At 37.8% G+C, this 25943-nt stretch overlaps 1 protein-coding gene across 7 annotated transcripts in view; it reads left to right on the forward strand.

Annotated features, from left to right (window-relative positions):
* NCBP1 (nuclear cap binding protein subunit 1) overlaps nucleotides 1-25943 on the forward strand; it is a 50233-nt gene that overhangs the window by 13425 nt on the left and 10865 nt on the right. For 2 of the 7 annotated variants that reach the window (XM_005605641.4, XM_070250882.1), the window contains 18 exons: nucleotides 2115-2243; nucleotides 3544-3632; nucleotides 4166-4266; nucleotides 6132-6288; nucleotides 8366-8473; nucleotides 8822-8943; nucleotides 10509-10578; nucleotides 11045-11260; nucleotides 13855-13952; nucleotides 14692-14755; nucleotides 16210-16320; nucleotides 17095-17159; nucleotides 18292-18354; nucleotides 18599-18673; nucleotides 20634-20737; nucleotides 23252-23374; nucleotides 24757-24859; nucleotides 25618-25711. In XM_005605641.4, the coding sequence (XP_005605698.1) occupies nucleotides 2201-2243; nucleotides 3544-3632; nucleotides 4166-4266; nucleotides 6132-6288; nucleotides 8366-8473; nucleotides 8822-8943; nucleotides 10509-10578; nucleotides 11045-11260; nucleotides 13855-13952; nucleotides 14692-14755; nucleotides 16210-16320; nucleotides 17095-17159; nucleotides 18292-18354; nucleotides 18599-18673; nucleotides 20634-20737; nucleotides 23252-23374; nucleotides 24757-24859; nucleotides 25618-25711 (1806 nt within the window). In that variant the 5' untranslated portion in view covers nucleotides 2115-2200. Of the gene's footprint in view, nucleotides 1-2114; nucleotides 2244-3543; nucleotides 3633-4165; nucleotides 4296-6131; nucleotides 6289-8365; nucleotides 8474-8821; nucleotides 8944-10508; nucleotides 10579-11044; nucleotides 11261-13854; nucleotides 13953-14691; nucleotides 14756-16209; nucleotides 16321-17094; nucleotides 17160-18291; nucleotides 18355-18598; nucleotides 18674-20633; nucleotides 20738-23251; nucleotides 23375-24756; nucleotides 24860-25617; nucleotides 25712-25943 lie in introns of all 7 variants that reach the window. The other 5 variants (XM_023629703.2, XM_070250885.1, XM_070250884.1 and 2 more) reach the window with 3 other exon arrangements.

The raw sequence follows: 25943 nt of genomic DNA on the forward strand, positions 1-25943 counted from the left end.
TCCATTCAGGAAACCAGCTGGAGTCCCATTGGGAGGTTGTCCATACCGGGAGCTGGCCGGCTTTAAAAGCACGGTTTTCCCATTTCCTTTTTGCTTGTCTGTTTTTTCTTTTTTTGTTTTTAAAATAAAGTCTGAACAACTTCTGAGGACAGTGTAGTGGGTCAGAAGTGTGCTGCTTGTGAGTGTTACTCCCTATAGAAAGGTCGTAAACACTGTCTTACGTGGCTCGGTTTTTCCTCCGGCAGTCTAAAACCACCATGGGGCTCGGAAGCACGGGTGACCAGCCCTTATGTGCGCGTCCCCGGATGAGCCTGTAATTAATTACCGTGAATGAGAGTGGAGTTCCCTATGGGACCGCTGCCCGGCGCGAGGATTGATCCTCTGACACTCCCACTGAGGTCCTTAGTCACCTAAGGGTGCCTTTTGGTAAAGGCTGGGAGGAGCAAGTGTCCCTTTTCTTCAGAGCTGAGGACATTCAGTCTCTCATTTCTCTATCAAGCAGTTTGTTCAGACTATAAACACAACTCTTTCCAATTCAAAGCCAAATTAAAAGGACAACCAACCCAGCTCACTCCAAGCTCCTCTAAGCCCCTGAGGCTTAGGAATTCTCTCTAGGTTTTTCTCCACCTAGGAACTGTACCGGTACCCCTCAAAACCTCTAGTCTTAAGACCTTACCCAGCTCATATAAACTCTTGGACCGTCAACTTAAAGTAAGGAGGTCCGGGTTTCAGGAGAACTCACCAAGGTCACCTGCAGAATGCAGTGATCCGGGGGGCTCAATGGGCCCTTATTGGTACCGAATGCCGGTTCAGTGTAGATTCCAGGTGGCCTCCGGTGGGTGTCTCTGAAATCCTGCCGCGACTATGCCAAGAATTCTTAATTAAGGTGTTTTATTTTACCTCTCCATGCTCTTGCCCAGTTCTCTTGGGTATGTAGTTTCCCCCTCCTTCATATTCTCTCGAATATCAGGTGAGAGTGGGGGCATCTCTTACTTCTTAATGCTTTTTGCCTCCTCCCATTCTCCAAACAGAACTTGTCCTGCCATATAGTGAAAACGGAAAGAAGAGAGAAAGGAGGGGTTACAGTTCAGAGATAGGGCTGTGTGCTTGTATTTTCTAGTTTTTCTTCAGAAATGCTACTTTCTCTTCCCACGGCATTATTTTCTCCTTTTCAAGCTTACAAGAAAGCCTGGGAGGGTTACTTTGAAGACTGGAGAATGATTTCGAACTGATTTGGGAACAAGCCAGCTGGATAGTTAATTTAGGGAGGGTGTGGAGGTGGGATATGGGATAAAGATTTGGCAAAGTAGATGGGCCAAAAACAAGGGAACTAGTTAAGGTTTAAAAAAAGACCAAAAAAAAAAAAAGATAACTGCTCTCATTCAGCTAGTTTTCCAGCGTCTGCATTCTCCCAACCTTACCCGAATCTGGTTCTGAAGAACACTGTTAGTATGTTCTGCTTTCTAGAAGTTTGTCGACGTCAGCATCACTGACATTTTGGGCTGGGTGATTCTTTGTTGTGGGAGTTGCCCTATGCAATGTAGTAGGTTTAGCAGGATCCCTGGCCTCTGCCCACTATATGCCATAGCACTCCCCAAGTTATGACAACTAAAGTGTCATCAGAGATTGCCACTTGGCCCCTGGGCGGCAAAATCTCCCCTGGTTGAGAACCACCCCTCCAGGAGAAAGGCTATTTTAATGTCCTGGCTGACAGCTTCTATAAACGTTGCATCAAATACGCAGTTTTTTTCAGTGAATGAGTCCTGGAAATAGAAGACCTCTGTGTGAAAGTTGGCTCTTCAGGTGGGGGAACCTTTATAGATCCTGTGACTAGGATGTCATGTATACTTGAGAATCAGGGTCACTCATCCCACTATGCCACACATGTCCACGACTTTACGTGGGCAGATAGCACCAGGAATACATCTCAGCTGTCATGCTGTGTGCCTGTTGTATTTCTTATGGCATTATGCATTCAACACTATATTTATTGGTTAAGCCAGATCATAATAACTAAGTGGCACAGAATCAAAGCACACAGTGCTTTGCCCTGTGACCTTTTATAATACTTCCGTCTGGTGCTATCTGAATAATAGTAGATTGGTTTTATTCAGCTTAAGTTCAAGTGGTACCTGAAGATCATTTCAATCATTGGAGACTTTTGACACCTCAAGCTTAGAATAGCCAAGTGCTGTGTTCTATGAGAATCATCATACAGTTCAAGCCAAATGTTCCAGTGGCAAGTAAGTGATTATGAACTATAAAAATCATTCAGTTCCTTTGGCTGTGCAAGTCTGGAGAAGGTTGAAGTTATCTATAACTTGGCTCCTGAGTAACCCTGTATCTAACTGCAGATTTTCGTTTCCCTGTCCACATGCCATCCTAATAATTAGTTGGTAGAAGTAAAAAATTGAATTATATTGGGAGACTAGCCAACATTGTGTATAGCAACAGCATCACGTTCCATACTTAGCACTGTTGTTTAAAATTTTTTAAGCCTTATGTTATTCCACAAAAGGATGTAAGGTGCATGTGTTAAGGTTTTAAACAAAATGGTAAGAGATCATTAACAGCAAGAGTGAACAGTAGATAGTCCAGTGCCTAAGGTTGATTTGTAGCACAGCCTCATTCAAGTTGAATTCTTTAGCAACCAAAAGGACGGATAGATGATCAGTAATGATTTCAGAATGGTAGATCTTTCTTTTAAGCTTGTTTGAGTGATATGGTTTTTTAACATAATAGGATCAGTGGTTAAAGTAGGGAATCAAGAGCCAGTTAAGGCAGGGAATCATTCCCCACCAATTTTGATGTAGTGCCCAGGACTTTTCTGAGTATATGTCTGCCGATTGTAACTGTCATTGTTTGGGATGAACTATACCCTAGTGCTGTGTGGTCTATAGAACCAAAACTGTTAACTGAAGACCTAAGAGCCCGGTCACCTGTAAAGCTAGTGAGGAATCCTAATGTTTTGTGCTCCCTTTCCCATCTTTTGTTTTCCTCTTTATACCTAATACAAAAGCTTTTTCTTTTTCCTAATGAAGGTTTTCCCAAAACATTCAGCTTGGTTTTGCACCCATGTTTCATCAGTTTACAAAATAATTTTCATTATTAGAATAATGAGTACTCCTGGCACTGAGGTTTTAAGAACAGCAACTGAGGATCAGTAAACAACTCATGTTTAGAGAATGGGAGTAGAAGTACATGAGAATTGCAGTGTTCTAACTGCTAGTGGTTGGCAAACTGTGGGCACCGTTCCTGCCTATCCACAGAGATGGACAGTGCTGCTGCATTGCATAGCTCCCCGGGGCACTATCCACACAAAATTTAACATCAGTAATGCCTTCTGGAGTTATTATAGTGTCCCTAGGTATGAAGACTTGCTTAATCTAGGCTTGTCTGAGGAGTGGAGGGTCAGTTGAGAGCTACTGTGTGTAAAAAGTAAGGCTTCTGGTAGAAAAGGGAGTGTAGCATTAAAAAAGTTAAATAAAATTTGTGATAGCACATTCATCATGTAATGTTAATTTTTTTACATTGTTGAAACAGGGGGACAGCCTCACAAAAGGAGAAAAACTTCTGATGCAAATGAAACTGAAGATCATTTGGAATCTTTAATATGCAAAGTAGGAGAAAAGGTATGCACCAAAATAGGTACAGACTGATGGGCTTAGGGTTGTAGTTGACTGTGCTTGTCGAATTTCTGCAGCTAAAACTTGATGATCTAAGTTTTAAGCAAAGCTTGTGTTGTCATGCATCTGTATCCCAAAGTAAATGCGTATTGAAACCCTTGGGATGCAGATAATTGAGAGTTAAATGTTTTTAGTAGTTTTCATAGAGTACGTGTCTTGGAAGAAACCTTAGGAAATAGTCCTCTCAATTTATAATGAAGGATCAAACCAATTCTGGATACTTGAGGTAGTTTGCCCAGTCATGGTGAGTGCATTAGTTAGAGAGAGAGAATAGAGCCCGTGGTATCCTCCCATTTCTAATGCTTACTCTGTCTTAGACTGCTTACTTTTAAAATCTCATTCATTCATTGATTTCTGAAAAACAATACCCAAATTGATTTATGCATATAAGACTTGCACTTTTTTAATGCTCATCTAGAATATTTTAATTCACTAATGGATGAGTACTTGACACATATTTAACATGCTGTCCTCTACAGAGTGCCTGCTCTTTGGAGAGCAACCTAGAAGGCTTGGCTGGTGTTCTGGAAGCTGATCTTCCTAACTACAAGAGCAAGATCTTAAGGCTTCTTTGTACAGTGTATGTATGCAAAAGATTTATGAATCCAGGTGATAATGTATTATCTACTCTTAAATGCTTTGGGAACGTTCAAAAGATGCGTGTATGTTCTGAATGTTCTTAGCTTTCCTTCTATCAGGAAATTTGTACAAATGAAATGACCTTTGGCCCTTTGGTGAACTCTTTTTCTTAGAGTATAAATAAGACTAAAACAGCATTTTCCTTATGTTTTGTTTCTTGGAACCTTATAATCATTTGAGTTGACTATTTCTAAGTGAGACAGTAGACTCTTTCCACATTCAGAGACTTTCTTTTAAGCATGTCGTTTAAATATATATAATAGAGTTTAATTTATATTTTTAACCAGTAGTGCCAGACAAATTTGAGAACTGGTCACTTGAGTAATAGCCCTTCTTGGAAGACCAAAGACGCTTTTGAAGTTATTAATAGGAGTAATCTTTCTCTGAGTTAGGTTAGCTAGAACAAGTATCAGCATTTAATTTGTGAGGAAATTAAAGTGGGAAAAGTCTCACGTGAAATCATGAGGGTCTCTCTGATGGTGGAATTATTCAGACTTTCTCATCTCTCAGATAGACATTGATCAGTCTGAATTGTATGCCTTGCAAGGAAGTAGCTATGACTTCTGGATAAAGGGGCCTTTGTACTTTAGATGAAATTATAAACTGTCTGTAAGATATTTTTAAATTATGACGATCACTCTTAAGTTGTCATTTCAGTTATGTTTTTAATGCTTACAGCTCATTTTTTAAATTTAAAATGTACATACAAATTGAAACTGTCTGTGGATTTCACTTTAACCCCTCCTAAAGTACAAATAATTTGAGTTACAGTTTTTCAAAGGAATCCAGTTAATATTCAGGAAGACATGTCCTTAGACTAAGAAACTACTAAGAAAAGTCATTTTGCTAAAGTTATCCATAAGAGGCCTTCTGTTGTGAAAGCATTTGTTAGAATGGAGTAGATTTATGCTTCAACTCTGATGGGCACCATGGCTTTTTGGGAGGTGGGGGGCATGGTACTATTACTGCAAGTAGTTTTTAAAACCTGAATTGTTCCTAACACCCCTGCTAGGTACCCTGGGAAAACACAGTGTAAGAGAATCTGAATGATGTTGAGTTCCTATTTGCTTTTCTTTTTGAGCTGATTTCTAAAGGCTGCATAATTTAGGAAGTAACATTTGCTTTTTCCAAAGGTTTATTTCTGTAATCCTCTTCCTTTTCAAATAAGTTTAATGAAAATCAGCACACTTGTAGTAAGCAAACTGGGATATAAAGAAACCTTACTGTATCAGAGTACCATGTTAAAGACTCAACAGTTTAACTGTTAGGAACTTCGTTGAAACTGGCTTTGGTTCTGAGCTTTTTCTAAGCAACTTAGAATACTGTTTCTCAAACCGGAATTCTGATCCCTTGACGAATGGTTAGCTGTGTTTAGACTTGCTGCATGCTGCAGCTCCCCCTTAATGATCCTGCAGGAATGAAACTTGTTTCACCCAGCAGTTCCCAGATATTTTACCTTGGAAACCATTTTCTTTAGAACTGCCATTTGATTCCACTAAACACATTGGAAGAAAAACTAGTGTAGCATTAGTTATATTTATGTTAATTTGATAACTACACAATTAGAATATTTTACTTTCTTAACTCTTGGATTAACTAACTAGAATTAAAATGAAACGTTGCCAGGGCCATGTCTGTAATTCCTCTCAATATTTATGCCTTATCTGAAGTTTTTTTGAAAACATAGCTAAAAGTAATCCTGTTCCGAAGTTAATAAAATGATAGGCTTATATAGTCTAAAATTCAGCAACTTAACATAATGCTGCTGTTTTGGGGTTTTCTTGTTGTACTGGGTTCTCAAATCAGTGCACGGCTGTTACCTGAGAAGTTGACCATTTATACAACGTTAGTTGGACTGCTGAACGCCAGGAATTACAACTTTGGTGGAGAATTTGTAGAAGCCATGATTCGTCAACTTAAAGAATCATTGAAAGCAAACAATTATAATGAAGCTGTGTATTTGGTAAGTTATTTTTTTTTTTGGTATATTATGACAGTGTTGGAATGGAGAGGAGAGGTGAGCTACAGCCAAATAATTTATCCTTTCTCTTGAAATACAGTTCTCCATTCACCACAACAGCTGCTGTTTTGAAAGCATTCTCATTAAAGGTACCACAGCTCATTACCAAGTCCAGTGGCTTCTTTTCACACTAAATCCTCGTTGACCTTCCTGTAGCATGTGATTCTGTGCACTCCTTTCTTAGCTCCTGGTTTCTGGAGCACCATTTTTTCCTGGATCTCCTGCTGCCACCTACCTTCTATTCCTCAGGCTCCTTTTACTGGGTCATCTTCCTTTGCCCCTTAAATTTTTGTATTTCCCAGGATTCTGTCACTGCTTCACTTTTCTTTAAATACTCTCCCTGAAGCTTTCTCATTCTCTCTCCTATTTTCATAAACCACCTTTATTTTGATGACCCCCTCCCCTTCAAATCTATAATCTGTATCTCCTGCTTCAGCCTTTCTCCTGAGCTCGAGACCTGTGTTTCAAATACTACCTGGATAGCCCTAAGATATCTTGCCGGAAAGTCCCTAAATTAATGCATTATTTTTACCTTCTTTCCTTCTGTCCTCTCCCCAGCCCACACACAGTGGCTGCTGTCCGCTGGATAATCCATCTAGAAACCTGAGCATGAATTTTTGTCTTCCCTTTGCCCCTTCAAACTGTAAGCAGTCCCCAAGCCCTCTCGCTTCTACCTCCTACATTTCTCTCCAGTCCGTCCCTTCTCCTCTGTCTCCAGGGCCTCTAGCATAGCCTTCCTCCTCATGTCTTAACAGCCTCTTAACTGATCTTTTGCATCCAGATTGTCTGCTTTTTACTTGATCTTCTACAGTGGCACCAGAGTGGTCTTTTGATAACTAGGCTGTGCTATTGTTGGCTACAGAGTAAAAACCTCAGTTCCTTTCTGTTGTCTACGGTGGATGGTCTTAAAAGCCTGGTGCACAAGATGATTCATTAGGTTGCAGGAAGTAAATATTAGAACTCTTATTTATCTTAAATGGAAATGGAATTAAGCCTTAATAATACGTAATACATAGACTTCACTGGGCCAGTGTATATTACAAATACATGTACATGTTTCAGAGGTATGTGATCCAGTTCTTTTTTACTGAGTAGTTCGGACACTCATCAGGCTATGAGATTAAGTCCAGACTCCTTAACCTGATCTTTCATGGTTTCCCCAGTCTCTTTCTCCATCCTTGCCTCCTGTACACCCTCCAGCTATATCAAAATTATTTGCAGATCCCTGAACACACCTTGTCTTTGAACCCCTCTGCCTAGAATACTCTCCTTGCTCTCCCCTTGAGGAGCACTTTACTCATCCTTTATGACCTAGCCCAAGCGTTAGCTGCGTTATGATGCTTTCCCCCACTCCCTTGGTCACTGTTCCTAGAGCACTTGTGATTTGCCTTTTAGTACAGGACTCATCCCTTTGGATTGAGATTATGCTTATCCCACGAGACTATGAGCTCCCATTTGACAGGTAATTTTTAGTAGTGCTTAGCAGTGGCACACATAAGACACGTAATAAATATCTGGTCAGAAATTTCCATTTCTATAGTTCCGTTTCTATAGTGAAAATTTTCTCACAGCCAAACAGAAAAGAAACTTAGAGGTTGAAGTAGCTAGAATATTACAGTCTTGGCTCTTAGTGTAGCATAGAATGGAAACCTGTAAATCCACAGCTTCCTGCCTTCATATGGTCTCTGTCACAACTACTCCGTTCTGCTGTTGCAGAACAAAAGCAGCCATAGACAATATGTAAACAGAGGAGCATGGCTGTGTTCCAGTAAAAGTTTATTTGCGAACACTGAAATTTAATTTCATATAATTTGTATGAATCATAAAATATTTTGGATTTTTTTCAAGCATTTAAATATCTAAAAAACATTCTTAGTTTGCAGGCCATGCAAAAAACAGCCAGTGGGCTAGATTTAGCCCTTGGGCTGTAGTTTTTCAGACCTGTGATTTCAACAAGATTGTGTGTTTTTAATTATTATCAAGGAGATTTAGATTTAATAGAAATTATTTTCCCGAACAGGTCCGCTTTTTATCTGATCTGGTGAATTGTCACGTCATTGCGGCCCCGTCGATGGTTGCTATGTTTGAAAATTTTGTAAGTGTAACTCAGGAAGAAGATGTGCCTCAGGTAAGAAAGTCCTTTACACTGAACCCTGTCCATAGAGTACCAGGAATTTTTCACTGGTAACTCTTTACTAATAAAAAACAAAAGATAACATCAGATTATCATGCTATAAATTAATACCTAAAAGTTAAGTCAACTGCATACAGGTGGGCTCTTGTGACATCTGTATGTTAACTCAAATGATTCTGTATGTAAGATTAAAAATAATTTATCTAGAAATACTCTGAATGAGCCAGATGTCTTGCTTAAGTCCTGTTGTAGCTTCTGTAGGATTTCATTCAAGAATAAATACAATATGAATGAGAATTAACTAACATTTACTTTAAATTTACCTTTTTAAAAATTCTTTAGGTGCGACGGGATTGGTACGTGTATGCATTTCTGTCATCTTTGCCCTGGGTTGGAAAGGAGTTGTACGAAAAGAAAGATGCAGAGATGGACCGCATCTTTGCCAACACTGAAAGCTATCTTAAGTAAGGGCACAGCTCGTAGTTCTCTTTGTTGTTTAGGTAAAGGATATCTTACTGATATCATAAATGTGTTCTATTCTATCTATTAGTAATACCATTTGAGTTTTATTTCTCAAAAATAAGCTGTAGAGTTCCCTAAGGCGTTCTCTAGGTAATCTCATTCCCCTACTGTTGCAACTTACTGAGGCCTCGGAGTAATCAAATAGACTTGCTGACTTTCCCAGTACAAAGGAGTTGGTAACATAGCTTGTTTTAAGCTGCTTTTGTATGTTTGCAAAGGCGTAAAACATCTTAACACAATGATTGTCAAATATTAACAGTCCCCTGTGGCACTTAAACATGCTCCAACCCCAACCCCTGGACCAATTGAATCCCGATATTTGAGCGAGAGGTTTGGACATCTGTATTATTAATATGTTCTGTGGGTGGAGAACCACTGCCCTAGCACGTACAATATATTTATTTTATCTAAATTAATCCTAAACTGAGTCCTTGAAACAGTGATCCTTAACCAGCCACCCAGCTTACACTTCTTGAGTAATATGACACATTTCAGTTAAAATAATCCCATATTTTCCCATTACCCACTTCTTTAAGCCGATGTTAAAAGCTTGGTTTATTAGATAATGGTGGCCTTGTTAGCAAACTTACACTTAATTATCCAGCAGCATGGTAATCAGAATAATTTTATTATAAGTTTCATTTTAGATCTATTAATAGGTACTTCTTTGGATATTGCTAATATCTACTTAGTTGGTTACAAATAAAGCTAAAAGAGGTATAAAGATAAAAATCTTTTTTCATTATGTTAAGCTGCCTTTGAATGACAGATTTTTTAAATTTTTTTATATTTTTGAAAGTTGTGCTGGGTTTGTTAAAAAAAAGGTAGATGTTTGCAAAAGAATAAAAATAATAGTGTGAATATCCCAGCATTTGAGTATATGTCCTTCCCCTTTTTTATACAAATGGTAGTACACAGTAAGGACAATGGTCTTCACTTTGTTTTTTCCTTAGGATAACTTGGATTTGTTGCATGAGAGTATATGGCTCTGCCTTGTTCTTTTTGACAGCTATGGTATTCCACTCCTTTAATATACCATAGTTTCTTTAACTAGACCCCTGTTGGTAGGCATTTAGGTGTTTCCATTCTTTTGCTATTATAAACAATGCTTTAGTGAATATCCTTGTACATGTTTCTTTATGAACACCTGCAAATAAATTTGTAGGGGATATGAATTTTTAGAAATGGCATTGCTGGGTTGAAGTGTTTTAACAATTTTAACTTTCATAGATTTAGTCACATTGCCTTCCAAGGAGATTATACTCCTTCTTATCTCTTCTAAAGAGACTAAATTATATTAGTTAGCCCCTCTGCTAGCAATGTTTGAAACTGCATATTTGCCCACATTTTGGCAATGTAGTATATCATCAAAAATTTTGATGTCTGCCAATCTGATAGGTAAAAGTTATTTCACTGCTTTAATTTGCATTTTATTAATTATGAAAGCAACCAGATATCTTTTCATGTTTTTGAAAACCTAAATGTGGATTTTCTTTATTATCTTTAGAAGACGCCAAAAGACTCATGTGCCCATGTTACAAGTATGGACTGCTGAGAAACCACATCCACAAGAAGAGGTAAATTGATTTCAGTCTCTTGTGATACAAGCACAGCCAGCTCTATGTAGATTCTTATCGCTGTGACGTACTCAAATCATTCCATTTGTATACCTTCGCTAGGTTTCCACGTTACGTGTCAGGGTCCAGCTCCTTATAGCCCTGGGCATATAGTGGATTTTTAATAAATGTTAGAATGTAATTGAAACCTTGCCCATTCTGTGGGAGTCCAGATATCATAGAGTTGACATTTTTTATTTAAATGCCAAATTTGAAAAATGTAAGAGGTAGCAGCCTCAGACAGGCTTGATAAAGTAATTAAGACAACAACTTAGCACCATTCCTCTGTACTACATTTAATTGCAAGTTGGCTTACTTTTGTATCCTGTATTTTAGAAGGTACTGATTTTTTGTTTTGTCTAGTCAAAATGTTATTTCTTCTAGTCTCCAAATATATATTAATTATTAAAAATTAATCTGTCTTTAGTATTTAGATTGCCTGTGGGCCCAGATTCAGAAATTGAAAAAGGATCGCTGGCAGGAGCGGCACATCCTCAGACCTTATCTTGCCTTTGACAGCATCCTGTGCGAAGCCCTGCAGCACAATCTGCCCCCGTTTACACCACCTCCCCACACCGAGGACTCCGTGTACCCGATGCCGAGGGTCATCTTCAGAATGTTTGATTACACGGATGATCCCGAGGTACGAGACCAACTGAAAGTTCCTGTGCGAGGGCCTGTGTGCCGTTATACTCTGGTTTAATCTTGTGTGAATTTTGCCTGTGATACATGCTAGTTTTGACTGTTTATTATCTGAGGGTCAATGGCAGTGAAGTTAACAATTTAATTCCCTGAATGGTATCACCTCATTATGCAAGAAATTATATTTAGCATGTGTAAATAGATTAAGACAGCACAATGTGCAGTTTAAGAGTGTAGGTTTGAGAGCCACATTGGTTTGGGTATTAATCCTGGCTTAGTCAGATCCTAGGTGTGTGATCTTGGGTGAGTTATTTACCTCTCTGCCTAGTTTCCTAAGGGGATAATAATAGTGTGTACTTCATAAAGTCATAATGAGATTAAATTGTTAATACACGTAAAAGGCATAGAACAGTATGTGACACATGATGAGTGCTCAATAATTTTAGCGATTATTTTTAATAAGGTTATCTTTCAAGAAAAATGCCCAGTTTTAGAGATTGTCCATCTCTCTCTAACCCTCACAGCTTGTCTTATTCATATTATATCATTAGTTTTTTAAAAATTACGCAGTGTTTTTAATTTAAAATCCCCAAAGATTAGGGGCCAGCCCAGTGGCACAGCGGTTAAGTTTGTACCTTCCGATTCGGCAGCTGGTTCAGATCCCGGGTGTGGACCTACGCACCATTTGTCAAGCCATGCTGTGGCAGGCATCCCACATATAAAGTAGAGGAAGATGGGCACAGTTGTCAGCTCAGGACTAGTCTTCCTCAGCAAAAAGAGGAGGATTGGCAGCAGGTGTTAGCTCAGGGCTAATCTTCCTCAAAAAAATATCACCTAAGATTAGTATAAGCTGGCTTTATAGTTTTAAATATAAGTATTCTTTATTATGAAGTCAACTTGTATGAAGCCGTTATCTTTTAGCAATTAAGAAAATGTATAATTTTGATATTAACACCTGGTATAAAATTTACATTTTGACTATGCTTTAATTTTTTTATACCTTTGCATTTGAATAACTGTCTTAACTTTAACAGCCAAGCAGCAAGCATGGTGATGACTGGCTTGGTTCTGAATAGAAGCTCGCCTGGCTAAAGTACCACACCTGTTGCTTAGTACATCCCAGTCAGCGTAGAACAGTTTCTCAGCCCCAGCATAACTGACATTTTGGACTGGAGAGTTCTTTGTTGTGGGGAACTGTCCTGTATGTTGTTATTAGCAGCATCCTTGTCCTCTACCCTCTAGATGCCAATGGCCAGTAGAATCTAGAGGCTAAATGTGAGTTGTGACAGTGAAAAATGTCTCCAGAGATTGCCAGATGTCCCCTGAAGGCAAAATTGCCCTCATTTGATAACCGCTGGCATGAGAACCAGTATTACCACTTATGGTCAGATTTGAGGGTATTTTTCCTCCTATCTTCTGTTTTCTGTCCTACTGTAAATTGCTTATGACCTGTGAAAATTTAGTATACAATCTTTATTTATTTATTTTTTTAGTATGTGGGCCACCAGCACAGCATGGCCACTGACAAAGCAGTGTAGGTCTGTGCCCAGGAACTGAACCTGAGCCACCGAAGCAGAGCACACTGAACTTAACCACTAGGCCACCAGGACTAGCCTATGCATGTAATCTATCTCAGAGTAAAAAGTTGTTAGATAATCAGTTATATATACAAAATTATCAACTTGCTGCCTACTTTCCTATATTCCATATATAATGAAATGCTTTTAGTCATTATGTAATGGTCTAATTAGGTATATCTAATTGAAAGCCTAATTTATGTTTAAGATTGCTAGAATGTTTGTGTTTAGGTTTTTCTTAGTATAAGGGGAACTAGAAGGGGACCTCAAAATTTGTTTCTCCCTGGCTGTTTATATTAATTGGTGTTGCCTCTGTAAAGTGCCTGTCATCCTTGGCCAGAAGAGTATTAATATACAAAATATCTGTTCCCCTCAAAATGAAGGGGATTTGATTTCTTTTGTTCTGGCTTTTGAAAAAAATGTTTATCTAAAAAAATTAGAAATTATAGAGAAGATTAAAGTAAAAGTCACCATTAAGAGTCTACAATAGTAAATAAATAAGTACATAAAAATAACTCTCTGGACTTGTTTGCTATGCATATACTTTTTAAAAAAATTAAACAGTATCACGTAGGTAATGTTTTTAACCTTTTTAAAAACAATATGGTATGGATATCTTTCAGTGCATACGTGATAAACATATATGGTGTTTGAAGTAAAGTTTTCCCTCTCTTAATGTTTGTTATGGAAGTAATCTACTCTCATGGTTTAAGAAAAAACTGTATAGGGCTAATAATATACAAAAATGATTTTGTTTCCTAGAAGAATGGAGGTAGAAGGTGGTGGTATAGCGTCAGATGTGGTGGAGGAAACACTGCGGCCGACGCTCAGGCTGTGGTACATAGAAGTGGGCACAACAATGAAATTTGCTGAATATAGAGCTTTCATAACTTCTGAACTTAGATTCCCAGCATCCAGTCTAGTGTTTGGAATGTAATAAGCTCTCAAATATTTGTTGCATAAATGAAAGGAAATATTTTTTCTAGATGTGTAGTATATGCATTGGGTTTCTTCCCAGGGTCCTGTAATGCCAGGGAGTCATTCAGTGGAAAGATTCGTAATAGAGGAGAACCTTCACTGCATCATAAAGTCCCACTGGAAGGAAAGGAAGACTTGGTAAGCTTCTTCCCATGGTACTTTCAGGGAGGAGAAAAAGTAGCAATTTTCCAAATGCGGTAAGAACAAAGTGTATGTTGAGTGTAAGATCTTCCTCTCTTCCTGATGTCCTGTCTTGCTATGACCAATCTCAGAAAACACTTGCTTTACTTTCTCAAGGCCCTTCACCCTCAATGGTACTTTTCTGGGTGTTCATAGTACTATAGTGCTTTATGGTAATGTGCATGTGACGCCAGCTTTTTGTGTGTGAATGTTTGCTGTATGCTATGGACAGATTAACTTGAATGGCAAGCTATTTTTGGTATGAATATTATGGGAATAAATGAATACTAATGATGTTGCTCTGTTTTCTAGCATTTAGACATCAAGCTTTGGAAAAGTTTATTTTTAATATTTTCTTAAACCTTGGAAAGTTTTGGTTTAGATTTTAAGGTGGAAAGGAATATAGTATTGGGGGAATAGTCTACCCTGTTAAAACGTTTTAAGTTAATAGATCTAAACGTGCTTTCTTAGTATTGTTACTTACACTCCGTTTGATCTTTCAGGGAGTTTTGGATGCATTAAAGAGCTTCTTTGTGGTAGACAAAATAATTCGTGCTATAGTTAAGTGAAGTAACAAATCTAGAATATTTCAGAAAAGAACCTTTCCTTCTATCTAAACGCACTGCTATCGAAACTGTTTATTTGATTTTTTGTACATCTTTGTATACTTATTAAACTTAAATTACATTTTTTATAGTGCTGCACAGCTAGTGAGCTATCCAGGGAAGAACAAGATCCCATTGAACTACCACATAGTTGAGGTACGCATTCCACATGGAGCTTGTTTCTAAGTTTCAGAAGCTTTCTGTTAACTTTAAAGTGTAATCTACTCTTAGCTTTTTTTTTCTTGCCACTTGTTAGGTACTGAAAATTAACAGAGGACTGAACAGATTGCTCTCAGTTTTAGTGCTCTTTTAGCCGTGTTAGTAAGGAGAAAAGAGGAGGTTGAGATCAATAGCCAAATGGAATTTTGAGTTGCTTGTAAATTATTTATATAGTATGTCTTCACTCATGGATGGTTATCATGGATAATGCAAGTTACTTCTAGTTCTGTCAATACATTGTCCGCTTGACATATGTGTAAGTGGCTTAAGTACTTTGAAGTATTGTAATACTTTAGGCAGATAACCTAACAAATATATAATATATTAACATAATATGTACATAGTATATTATTCTCTGTATCACAAGGTAGGGATAAATATGAGTCCTTATTTATTCTTAGAAATCAGAAGAGCCAGTTGTTTTGGAAGTAGGGAGAATAGATAATGCTTTAAATTCCATATTAAGTCATACAAAGGATGATATTAGTATCATTGTTGAACACCTTGTAGAGATTTATGTCCCTAGAAACAGTATTTTCACTTGACACGTGGGTCAAACTGTCAATTACATTATTCCTTTATGTTAAAACACTTATGTAAGTGAGCAGGGTTACGATGTATTATTTAAGATTTACTTTTTATTCATACTGCAATGTGTACTTTCTTAAAAGTACTGCATCTCACCTGTCTTTACAGAACTTGAGAGTATGTTTAGGCTGTGAACTTGATTCATTGTCATGTCAGTTGAAATGCATAGAATAAGCCATATTTTTAAATGTGCAAAATGTGTGGAAATTCATCAGAATGAAGTACAGAAGTGTGGGAGATAGGGATGAGAGGAAGAATGCAGACCAGGCTTTAGAATTCTAGGAAGGTGGTCCGCAAATTATATAGGGAGAATGGAAACCGGTTTCTAAACGAGAGGCATGGCAAAGAAGTCTTGGGCTACCAAAAAGATTTCTGGGCACCAGTTTCAAGTAGCCATGTGGAATGACTTGATTATCTCTGTTCCCATCCTCAGAGTCTAATCAGAGTTTTTCCTACTTATGGGAATGAAACTGATGGATCTTTGAGTCCCTCAGTAAACTGTCCCTCCCTCAACCAATTCTGATACTTCCAAAGTTGGAATTTGATTGTACTGTTCTCTGGGATAAGCATTGATTTTTGCATATTCTTATTTGATTGAGTTATAAAGAGGAGAAATGTTCATTGCAGTATTCAATTATAGATCTTCATGTTTTACAGAGTGTAATTTTAAAGATTAAAAAGTAATTTTTTCTTCCCTGTGAGTGCCATGGAGTTAGTTTGCCTTTAGAATGTTGAGGTCTTTCTAATAGCAGAAGTGCATAGATAGCTGTTGAATTGTGTTCTGACTCATGATTCCTTTGTAGGTGATTTTTGCAGAGCTGTTCCAACTTCCAGCACCCCCTCACATCGATGTGATGTACACAACACTTCTCATTGAACTGTGCAAACTTCAGCCTGGCTCTCTACCCCAAGTTGTATCCTTTCCTTTGTTTTTAAACGTACTCTCTTTGGTCTGGCTTTAAAAGATTATTAAATATTTCTGCTTGTGGTTTAAATCACTTCCTGAAAACAGGATGACATTTCTTTAAAATTTAAACATTACGTGTACCAAACAGTTCAGCCATTCCACTCTTAGGTGTTTATCCAAGGGAAATGAAAGCATGTGTCCTTCCAAAGATTAGGCATTAATGTTCATAGAAACTTTATTTGTAATAACCAAAAACTGGCAGCAATCTTAATATCCATCAATACATGAATGGATAAATAAATTTCATTGTATCTATACAATGTGACTCAGTAATAAAAAGGAACAAGTGTTTGATGCAGGCAACGACATGAATGAACTGGAAGATAATTATGCTGAGTAAAAGGTGCCAAACAAATAAGAATTCATACTACATGATTCCATTTACAAAAAATTCTAGAAAGTGCAAAGTAATCTAGTGACAGCAGACCAGTATTTGCTTGGAGACATAGATGAGGAAGGGGAGAAGGGAGACTGGATTACAAAAGAGCATGGGGAAATTTTGGAGGTGATACAGATGTTCATTATCTTGATTCATGGGTGTATCCAGGTCAGATTTATTGTACATCATTGATACTTCAAAGCTGTTAAAAAAAAGATTACATGAAAAGATGCTCAACATTATTAGTCATTATGCAGACTTCTAGGGAATGTTTTTTTTTTCCTATCACAACTTATTTTGAATGAAGGTGGAGAATAGTTTTCCTTATCCTCGAATTCACAGCTTGCACAGGCAACGGAAATGTTATACATGCGTTTGGACACGATGAATACTACCTGCGTAGACAGGTATAGTAACTGCCCTATCGCTATACTGATTGTTAGCAGCTTCTACTCCCTGTACTTAATAGAACTTGATCAGCAAAACATTTGCCTTAAGAATTTCCAAGTTGATCTTTCTTTCTTGCCTCCCCAAAATAATCCTTTGTTATAGTAATAAAATCATACTTGTTGTAATGTTACATTACGCTTTCTAGTCTTAACTTTTAGTATGAAATGATACCATCCTGAAGTTTTCTTTAATTATATTATTTACTTGTTTGGTGCTTTGGTATAGTTATACTTTGTCCTCTGGAATCTTAATCCTCTGTAATTTCCTCTGTAAAGCCTTTTAAAATAGGCTTTAGGCTAGCCCCTATGTAAAAGCAGAGTCTAAAACTGTATATTTATATATTTAAATATATATTATGTATGTATTTTTATTTACGTCTAGATAGCATCTGCTTCTAAAATAATTAGCTTCTACATAACTACAGTTTCAAGACTCAGTTTGTACAAAAGACCTTATTGGATTTGTATGGCTGTGGGAATTGCATGCTCACTGTCTTCTTTTGGGTGAGGTCTATGTCCCACCTTTGTTAGCTGATATTCTTTCCTACCTCTTCGATGGTGTCTTATTGTTTATGGTGAAAAGGGCATGGTGTGACGATGAGAGGCTATGCTTTGGCTCTGCCATTTATAAAATGTATCTGCAATTTAATCTTTTTTTGTTTGTTTCTGTTTCATTGTCAATTAAATGGGGAAAATAATACATTCCCCAGGAGTTATTATGAGAATTAAATTGTGTAAACATTTATGTGGTGCCTAGCAGAAAACAGGCACTCAAATTGTATCTGTTATTCACTTAAAATGGATAGCGCTATTAGAAGGAATGAGATGGGAGACTGTTAGTTTTTGAAGTAGAAGATGAGTTAGAGGATTTGCAGAGAAAAGGGTAAGTGACAGGAAAAGATACAGCTGTGAGTAAGGGGATGTGCTTTTCATTTACTCCATAAATAGGGTTTTATTTGTCTGAAGGATTGTATAAATCCTATTATATATTATATTGTATAAATCCTAATATATGTTATATTGTATAAATCCTATTATAAATTGCAATCATTTGTCCTTTTCTGTTCCCATCTCCCAATTCTCTGTATAGGTTTATTAATTGGTTTTCCCATCATCTAAGTAACTTCCAGTTTCGTTGGAGCTGGGAAGATTGGTAAGTGGTGTTGTGTTTTATCTTTCTCTTCTCTGTAGTCCACCATAGTTTAAAAACTGTTCGTATTTAAAACTATAACTTAAAAGCAGTATTCTTTATGGTCTGAAGTATTTAGTTTATTTTTGATATTTTTATATATAAATGAAATAATTTAGTTGGAAGGAAAACCATTTGTAGCTAAGTACAAGTTAGGTATAAGTACAGATTATGGGTAAGAACTTCTAAAACCGCATTTCCTCATCAGGTCAGATTGTCTTACTCAAGATCCTGAAAGTCCCAAACCAAAGTTTGTAAGAGAAGTTCTAGAAAAATGTATGAGGTAAGGTCTTTGTGTTTTCTCTTTAGCTTGGTTCTCTTAATTTCTAGGGCGGGATTTTTTTCTTCTCCGTATTTGTGATTTGTGTCCAGAAGGTCATTTTTAAAATCCAAATACCTGCTTCTCTTCCCTTTTAGTTTTTAGTCAAGATTTAGGCTGAAAAAAGTAAGCAGTTGTGCCATCTGAATTCATGTGAATTAAACCAACAAGGTTTTTTTGTCAAATATACTTTGAAATAATTTCACATTTCAGGAAAGGTGCCAAAACAGTGCAAAGAACTCTGTATCCTGATCATCTAGATTCCCTGGTTGTCAGCATTTCACCATGTTTGTGCTCACACTCACTCCTTTTTCCCTCTCAGCATGAATACACCCATTTCATTGGTCTTTTTCTCAACCCTTTGAAAACAAGCCTCCGGTATGATATCCCATCATCCTTTAACAGTCCATTGTATATTTCCCCAAAACAAAGACACTCTCCTGCATGACCAGCATACCACCCTCCAAATCAGGACATCAGCTGTGGTATAGTAATACTACCATGCAGTCCACACATGCTGCTGACATTTTGCCAACCATCCCAACAATGTCTTTTTCCTTTCTGGTCCAGAATCCTATTCAGGAACATGTGTAGCATTTAATTGTCCCATTCTCTTTAGATTCTTCAATCTTGAACAGTTATTATTCTTTCTCTGTCTTTCGTGTCCTTGTCAGTTTTAAAGAATCTGGGCCTTACTTTCTTGGGTTGCCCTGACGTGTCCTCATGACTAGACTCAGTTCTTGCCTTGTTGGTGCTCTTCTCAGGGCATCACATCAGGAGGCACATGCGTCCCAGCACTGGAGACGTTACCCTTGATCACCTGCTCATGTCAGTGTCTGCCACCTTCCCTCCCTGGAATTCACCATTTTTCCCTTGTAATTGATTAATATTTTGTGGGAGACATTGTGAGGTTTCACTCATATTGTATTCTTCATCAAACCTCCACTGACAACTCCTACTCCTGTCTGCCACCACTATGTTGACTGCCAAGGATGCTTCTCTTTTTCCATTATTCTTTCTACGTTTATTAGTTGCTGTTCCACTGTAATAAAGAGCTTTCCTTTTTGACCCTTTTATTTATTTATTCCTGAGTTTATAGATCAGTAGGGACTAATGGATTTCTGTTTCGTTCAGTAGGTTATAATCTCTTACTGTCATTATTTATTTTGATGGCCAGATTGTCCCTGATTTGTCCTTTGGGAGCCCCTTGTGTCTTCTTTTTTTTCTTCTTTTCTTTTTTAATGCCGCCCTCCATTTATTGAACATTTCCATTTCCTTATTTCTGAAAGAAGATGTTCCAGGCTCATCTTGTGTTTCCTTGCCCCTCCCCTGGAATCATCTATTTATTAAAGAGCCTGAGTTTCTAGTAGTGGTGTATGGTATTTAGGAACCAACATCTGGACACTTGATATGTTTGTTGCTATGGACAAAGGTAATGAATATATTTGTGTGTGCACACACACATATCTCTAACTATTTGTACATCCAGCTAGGTGTGTGTATCCCTCCAATTCCAAGCCAGCATCTCATTTTTTTAGCCTTCCCTTTTGCCAGGATTTATAAATACCTTTTGAGGTAGTAAGAGACTTGACTCCATTAGCCTCGACATGTATTTATTTGCTACAGTAAAACCAGTCTCTCAACCATGCAGACTCCACTCCACCCCACCATCATCACCCCACATCTTTGGCCACCAGGCCACCCACTGGCCCACACCTCACTGCAAACCAGTAAGTTTTGAAGAAGGCCTGAGTTTTGGTGTGCTGGCGTAGATAAAAGCTTAAAGGACTTGTTTCCCCAGAACTTTTACTTCTTGGTTGTCAGCTGAGTCTAGGGTGTTGGAGATTGTGACTTTCTGGGTGAGTTGGATATACCAAAGAATGGAACTGATAAATATTTTCTGAGGCTCTTATTTGTATTGTAGGTTGTCTTACCATCAGCGTATATTAGATATTGTTCCTCCTACCTTCTCAGCTCTATGTCCTGCAAACCCAACCTGCATTTACAAGTATGGAGATGAAAGTAGCAGTAAGTAATAAAATAAAAGAAATCCCTCTGTCTTTAAAAAATACATGCAAGTATTCTCTGAAGTCAGTTATTTGAGGTGGAGAAAGTGAACTTTTTCTTTTCTTGGGTTTATATTTTCTCTCTTTGAAAGGTGATCTGTCACTAGCCACTATTGTTTTATTTACCCTTTCGTTATTTTGAAGGTTCATTGTGATCTATTCAGTTATCACTGGCTTGTAAATTTTTCTCTTTTAATAATGTTGGATCCATGACTTTATTTTAAATATGCTGCTAAGTATGACAAGATGAATTTCTAGCCAAAACTTATTAAAATGAACACGTATAATTGTCATGGCGATGGAGATTCCTTGAATTAATAACTGACCTGATATCAATTCAGTTGTGGGAACAAGGGGTGCACATAGACTAAATTTTGACTGGCAGAATGCCTCTAGAGGTAAATTCTTAACTACGGTTTTCTTACTTTTTGGTTATGTCATTTCTGAGATTGCACTATAAATCGGAGGGACCATAATTTGATACACAGTTTTGTGCTTTACATTTAATGAAGCTCAGGTGTTGTACCTTGGTGATCACTGGTAGAGGGTTAGGTGTGGAGTTTTTCCAAGTTGGTCTGTTCAGATGGCACTGAACACAGCTCCTCCATGAGCCTTCCATCTCATGTTGTGTAGCAGTCCTTTGCATGCTGAAACTCAATCCTCTCTCTTGCATTCTCATATTGCACCCCAATTCTTCACCTACACCTCAGACTACACCTGTTTTCCTTGAAATAAACTCAGTTGGTCCCATTGCTAAGTCCATTTCCTGTATTATTATATCACTTAATCCTTAAAACAACTCTGAGAGAGGAGTGTTTCTTACACTAATTTTACAATGAGGAAATGGCTTCAAAGAGGTAAAGCCACAGTGAGATGCTTCTGAGTGGTAGAGCCCAGATTCAAATCCAGGCATATTAACTGAGCACTTTTGAGGAAGATTAGCCCTGAGCTAACTGCTGCCAATCCTCCTCTTTTCGCTGAGGAAGATTGGCCTTGAGCTAACATCCATGCCTGTTTTCCTCTACTTTATATGTGGGACACCTAGCACAGCATGGCTTTTGCCAAGCAGTGCCGTGTCCGCGCCTGGGATCCGAACCGGCAAACCCCGGGCTGCCAAAGCAGAACATGCGCACTTAACCGCTGTGCCACCGGGCCAGCCCCACAGCCACACTCTTAACCACATGCTTTCCTGCAAGAGCAAAGCTTGTTGTGGCACTTGTAATTGCCAAGGTTTGAGTTCTGCCTTGTACTGGATCCGAGAATCATAAGATACAGTCTTTGATATCAAAGAGCTCAGACTTTTGTTGAACATTGAGCTTTCTTTTTTCCCGTAGAAACAACTCAGCCTGACATTGAAAGCCATCCTAACAGTTGTTCCTGCTTAGTTATTTTTCAGTTCTTCCCAAGTGGACCTCCACTCCAGCCAAACCCACTTCCTTTTTATTTTTTCCGTGCTCCTAGTTCTTGGTTTACCTTCGTTTGTGCGGTTAGCCTGGTCTGGAAAGCCCTTTCTGTCTCCTGTTCTTGTTCTCTCTCCAAGGTCTAGCCCAAGCTCCACTGCTGTCAGTATTTTTTAACCTTTCAAGCCAGTTTTGTGTTTTCTTTGGCTGCTCCTTATGTGAATGTCTTGGTTCACCAGCTAGAATGTAGACTCCTCAGTGGCAGGGGATTCCTTTTTTCCTCACTTGTCTTTTCTCCCACTTTCAAGGGAAAGCACACAGCACATGTGACCTGTTGTAATTGACTTTATTCATTCCAGGTGCTTAGTAACTCATATTCTCTGTTACCATTGCCTTTTTATTTGTTACCTCCTTGGCTCCCTTACAGTAAAAGTAGATTTCTGATTGCTCTGGTGATGCCTTACAGTATGTACTAGCACAAATTTTATACACTAAGAACTCGACAGATATTAACCAATAGTAAACACATGGACTCACAGCACATGAGCATCTTGCTTGTGTAGATTCAACTATATGAACTCAGCAAAAGAGAAAAGCAAAAAAAATCCTGTGTTAACTTGGCAGCCTACACCTTGCTGAAATTCAATTTCCACTGTCTCAGGGAAAAGGAAGAAGAAGGGGGCATTGGCAAGAATGAAAGAGAAATACGTTGATTCTCAGCTTTTCAGCTTATAGAGGCCTAGGGATTAGAGGACTGTGGAAGGACAATTGTAACTGTATCCACATTTCCCCTCCGTCCCTGAGGAAGACCAGCACTGCTGCCCTGCTCCCCCCCCACCCCCCGAATTTCAATTAGCTGTGTGTTCTTAAGGAAGTATTGAAGTGAGAATTATGTCTTATGCCTTATTAAACTTTCACATGTGGCTATCTTTATACAGCTTAAATATTGATCTTGGATAAAGAGTATTCTATTTTGAAAGAAAAGAACTTTTTAAGGTTGTCAGTAACTGAATTATTTGAAAAAAAAATAGTCTTAAAACTTGATCTCCCCCCCCCCCCCCCCATTCTGTGGTTAGATTCTCTTCCTGGACATTCAGTTGCTCTCTGTTTAGCTGTTGCCTTTAAAAGTAAAGCAACCAATGATGAAATCTTCAGCATTCTGAAAGATGTGCCAAATCCTAACCAGGATGATGATGACGGTAAGGCAATTTAATATTTCTTGAGTGGAATTATGTATAGGCCAGGTTAAAGCATAAACATAACTCTGGCAACATGAGTTCATCCTAAATCTCATTGGATACTTATAAAGCAATGTATTCTTTTGGCCTGTTCAGCCTGTCAGTTGTCTCTAGAACCCTGGTATTTTCTCCCTTATGTAAAAAGAGATCCTAACATCCCTGTGAAATAGCTGACATTAAGTATATAAACTAACTACAAAGTAAAATACGCCGTTATCATTCAAAGATTTTTTTTTTTTGGCTGAGGAAGATTCGCCCTGAGCTGAGCCAACATCTGTTGCCAATCTTCCTCTTTTTTTCCTTTTTGATGTGGGCCACCACCACAGCATGGCCTCTGACAGACAAGTGGTGTAGCTCTGCACCTGGGATCCAAACTGGGGCTGCCGTCAAAAATTTTTAAACATGCCCTGCTTTCCCTTTAGAGAGGCTCCTGAACGGGAAGCCTTGATGTACTATAAATTTGGATGTCTTCTCCAAATTAAGCTATTAAAATCATAATGTTTAACATACGCTGAGTATGTATCATGTAATTCCAACCAAAATCTGTAGGTTCTTTTCTGGGCAAGAGTGGGAAAATTGCAGAATAATTTATAAGTTTTCTGTAATCAATAAATGGATAAGGCAAAAGGTGATGAGAGGGACTTGCCTTATCACATATTAAAACATATCTTGTGAAAACTACAGTAACTACAGCAATGTGAACACAAAAGAGACAAGGCACAAAAAGAAAAATCAGTAAAACAGATGAAAAGTCTATTGTGACAAGTGGATAATCATTTGGGGGGGGAATTTTTTTTGTTAAATTCGTACATAAGGACATGTGCATAGAAAAATGACTTAAAATAAAACTTTAATAGTCTTTGGATTATTTATTACTGGGATTTTGTTTGGATTTTTCTAAGAAACTTGTATTCTGTTAGAGAAAATATATTTAGAAAACATAAATAAAAATGATGATATTAAATTTAAACATTGTCAGACATTTTAGACATAGACTTGAGTTTACTGTATTTTTTTGTATTAATATATTCATTATCTTGCCACCGTATAGAGAGATATGAACAAGGAAGTCTGTGGTATTTGTAAAAGAAATGGATTATATTGGAGAATTAGAGAAACAGTCCCAAAAAACTAAGAATTAAGATTATGCTTAATTTTTTATATTTTGAGTATTTGAAATTAGTGATGGTCTTTTAATGTCCATTGGTATTCAAAGATGTTACATGAAAGTCTGACTTCGTATTTGGATGTGAACATGCCATCTGTTTAGCATTCCAAGTGAGGAACCAAGGAATTGTTATACTTACATTTTTCTAATTATCTTACTGTGTAATATTTTTCAGATGAAGGGTTCAGCTTTAACCCGTTGAAAATAGAGGTCTTTGTACAGACTCTGCTGCACTTGGCAGCCAAATCGTTCAGCCACTCCTTCAGTGCTCTTGCAAAGTAAGTACAACAGAGCACACACCCTTTCTTGAGGGTTTGGAACTTTGCTTGGTGAATACCAATGGTGTAGTAATGTTTTCCTAAAATTGTTGGATCTGAAGATCTTAATAATATCATCACATAATATGATACAATGGGTTTTGGTTTGTAGTAGCTAAAAATCCCTTTCCTGTGGCTCCTGTCAGTCTTTGCGTACAGTTTACATATATACATGGAATGTACATTTTTTCATATAGACCTTTAGAGAAACTAGTGAAAAACCTGGGTCCATAGGACAGTCATATATACAGTCAAGAAGCTCCCAGCCTGTCTAAGCATCTTCCTAAAGGAAGGTAAGCAGAAATAAGAGCTGACATTTTGGGGAGCCACCCAAAAGTTGGCGTCTCAAGACTGAGCCTTCTGACTCATCAGATAGTCCAAAGGAAGGACGAGCAAATAGATATTCCTGTCCACCACCTACAGGGTTCCCACAGAAGGTCCCACAGTCAGAATACCTCACCTGTGTTTAGAGACGGTCCCTTAGTCCTCACTTATTCTCAGATACACAGTAAACTGTAGTCCTGGACTCATAATAGTCGATTGTAAGTCTCAAGATTTTGTGACAAATTCCACACAAACTAAAAATTCCTGATCAAATGGTTAACATTTGGTTATTGTACTTTTATATATTGCATGTAAATTGAAAAGGGTTTGAAAACATTAAAATGTGTCAAGAATAAGTTTGTGGTATTTCCCCCCCCCCCCCCCACTATCAAAAGGTTTCATGAAGTCTTCAAAACCCTGGCTGAAAGTGATGAAGGAAAGTTACATGTTCTGAGAGTCATGTTTGAGGTCTGGAGGAACCATCCACAGGTAAAAACTGTTTAATTGGACCTGTTGATTGTATAGGTATAAAAATAAGGCAATTAATACTACTGTTTTAAGTTTGTAAAACATGAAATTTGACTCTGCCTATAGAATGGTTTTAAAATCTATAATTCTTTTAGTGCAATGGAAATAATGATGTTTGATTCATTCTTTAAAAAGCAAGTGTTGGGGCCAGCCTGGTGGCCCAGCAGTTAAGTTTGCACATTCCACTTCAGCA

Source organism: Equus caballus, chromosome 25 (genome assembly GCF_041296265.1).
Source record: "Equus caballus isolate H_3958 breed thoroughbred chromosome 25, TB-T2T, whole genome shotgun sequence".
NCBI classification, from domain to species: domain Eukaryota; kingdom Metazoa; phylum Chordata; class Mammalia; order Perissodactyla; family Equidae; genus Equus; species Equus caballus.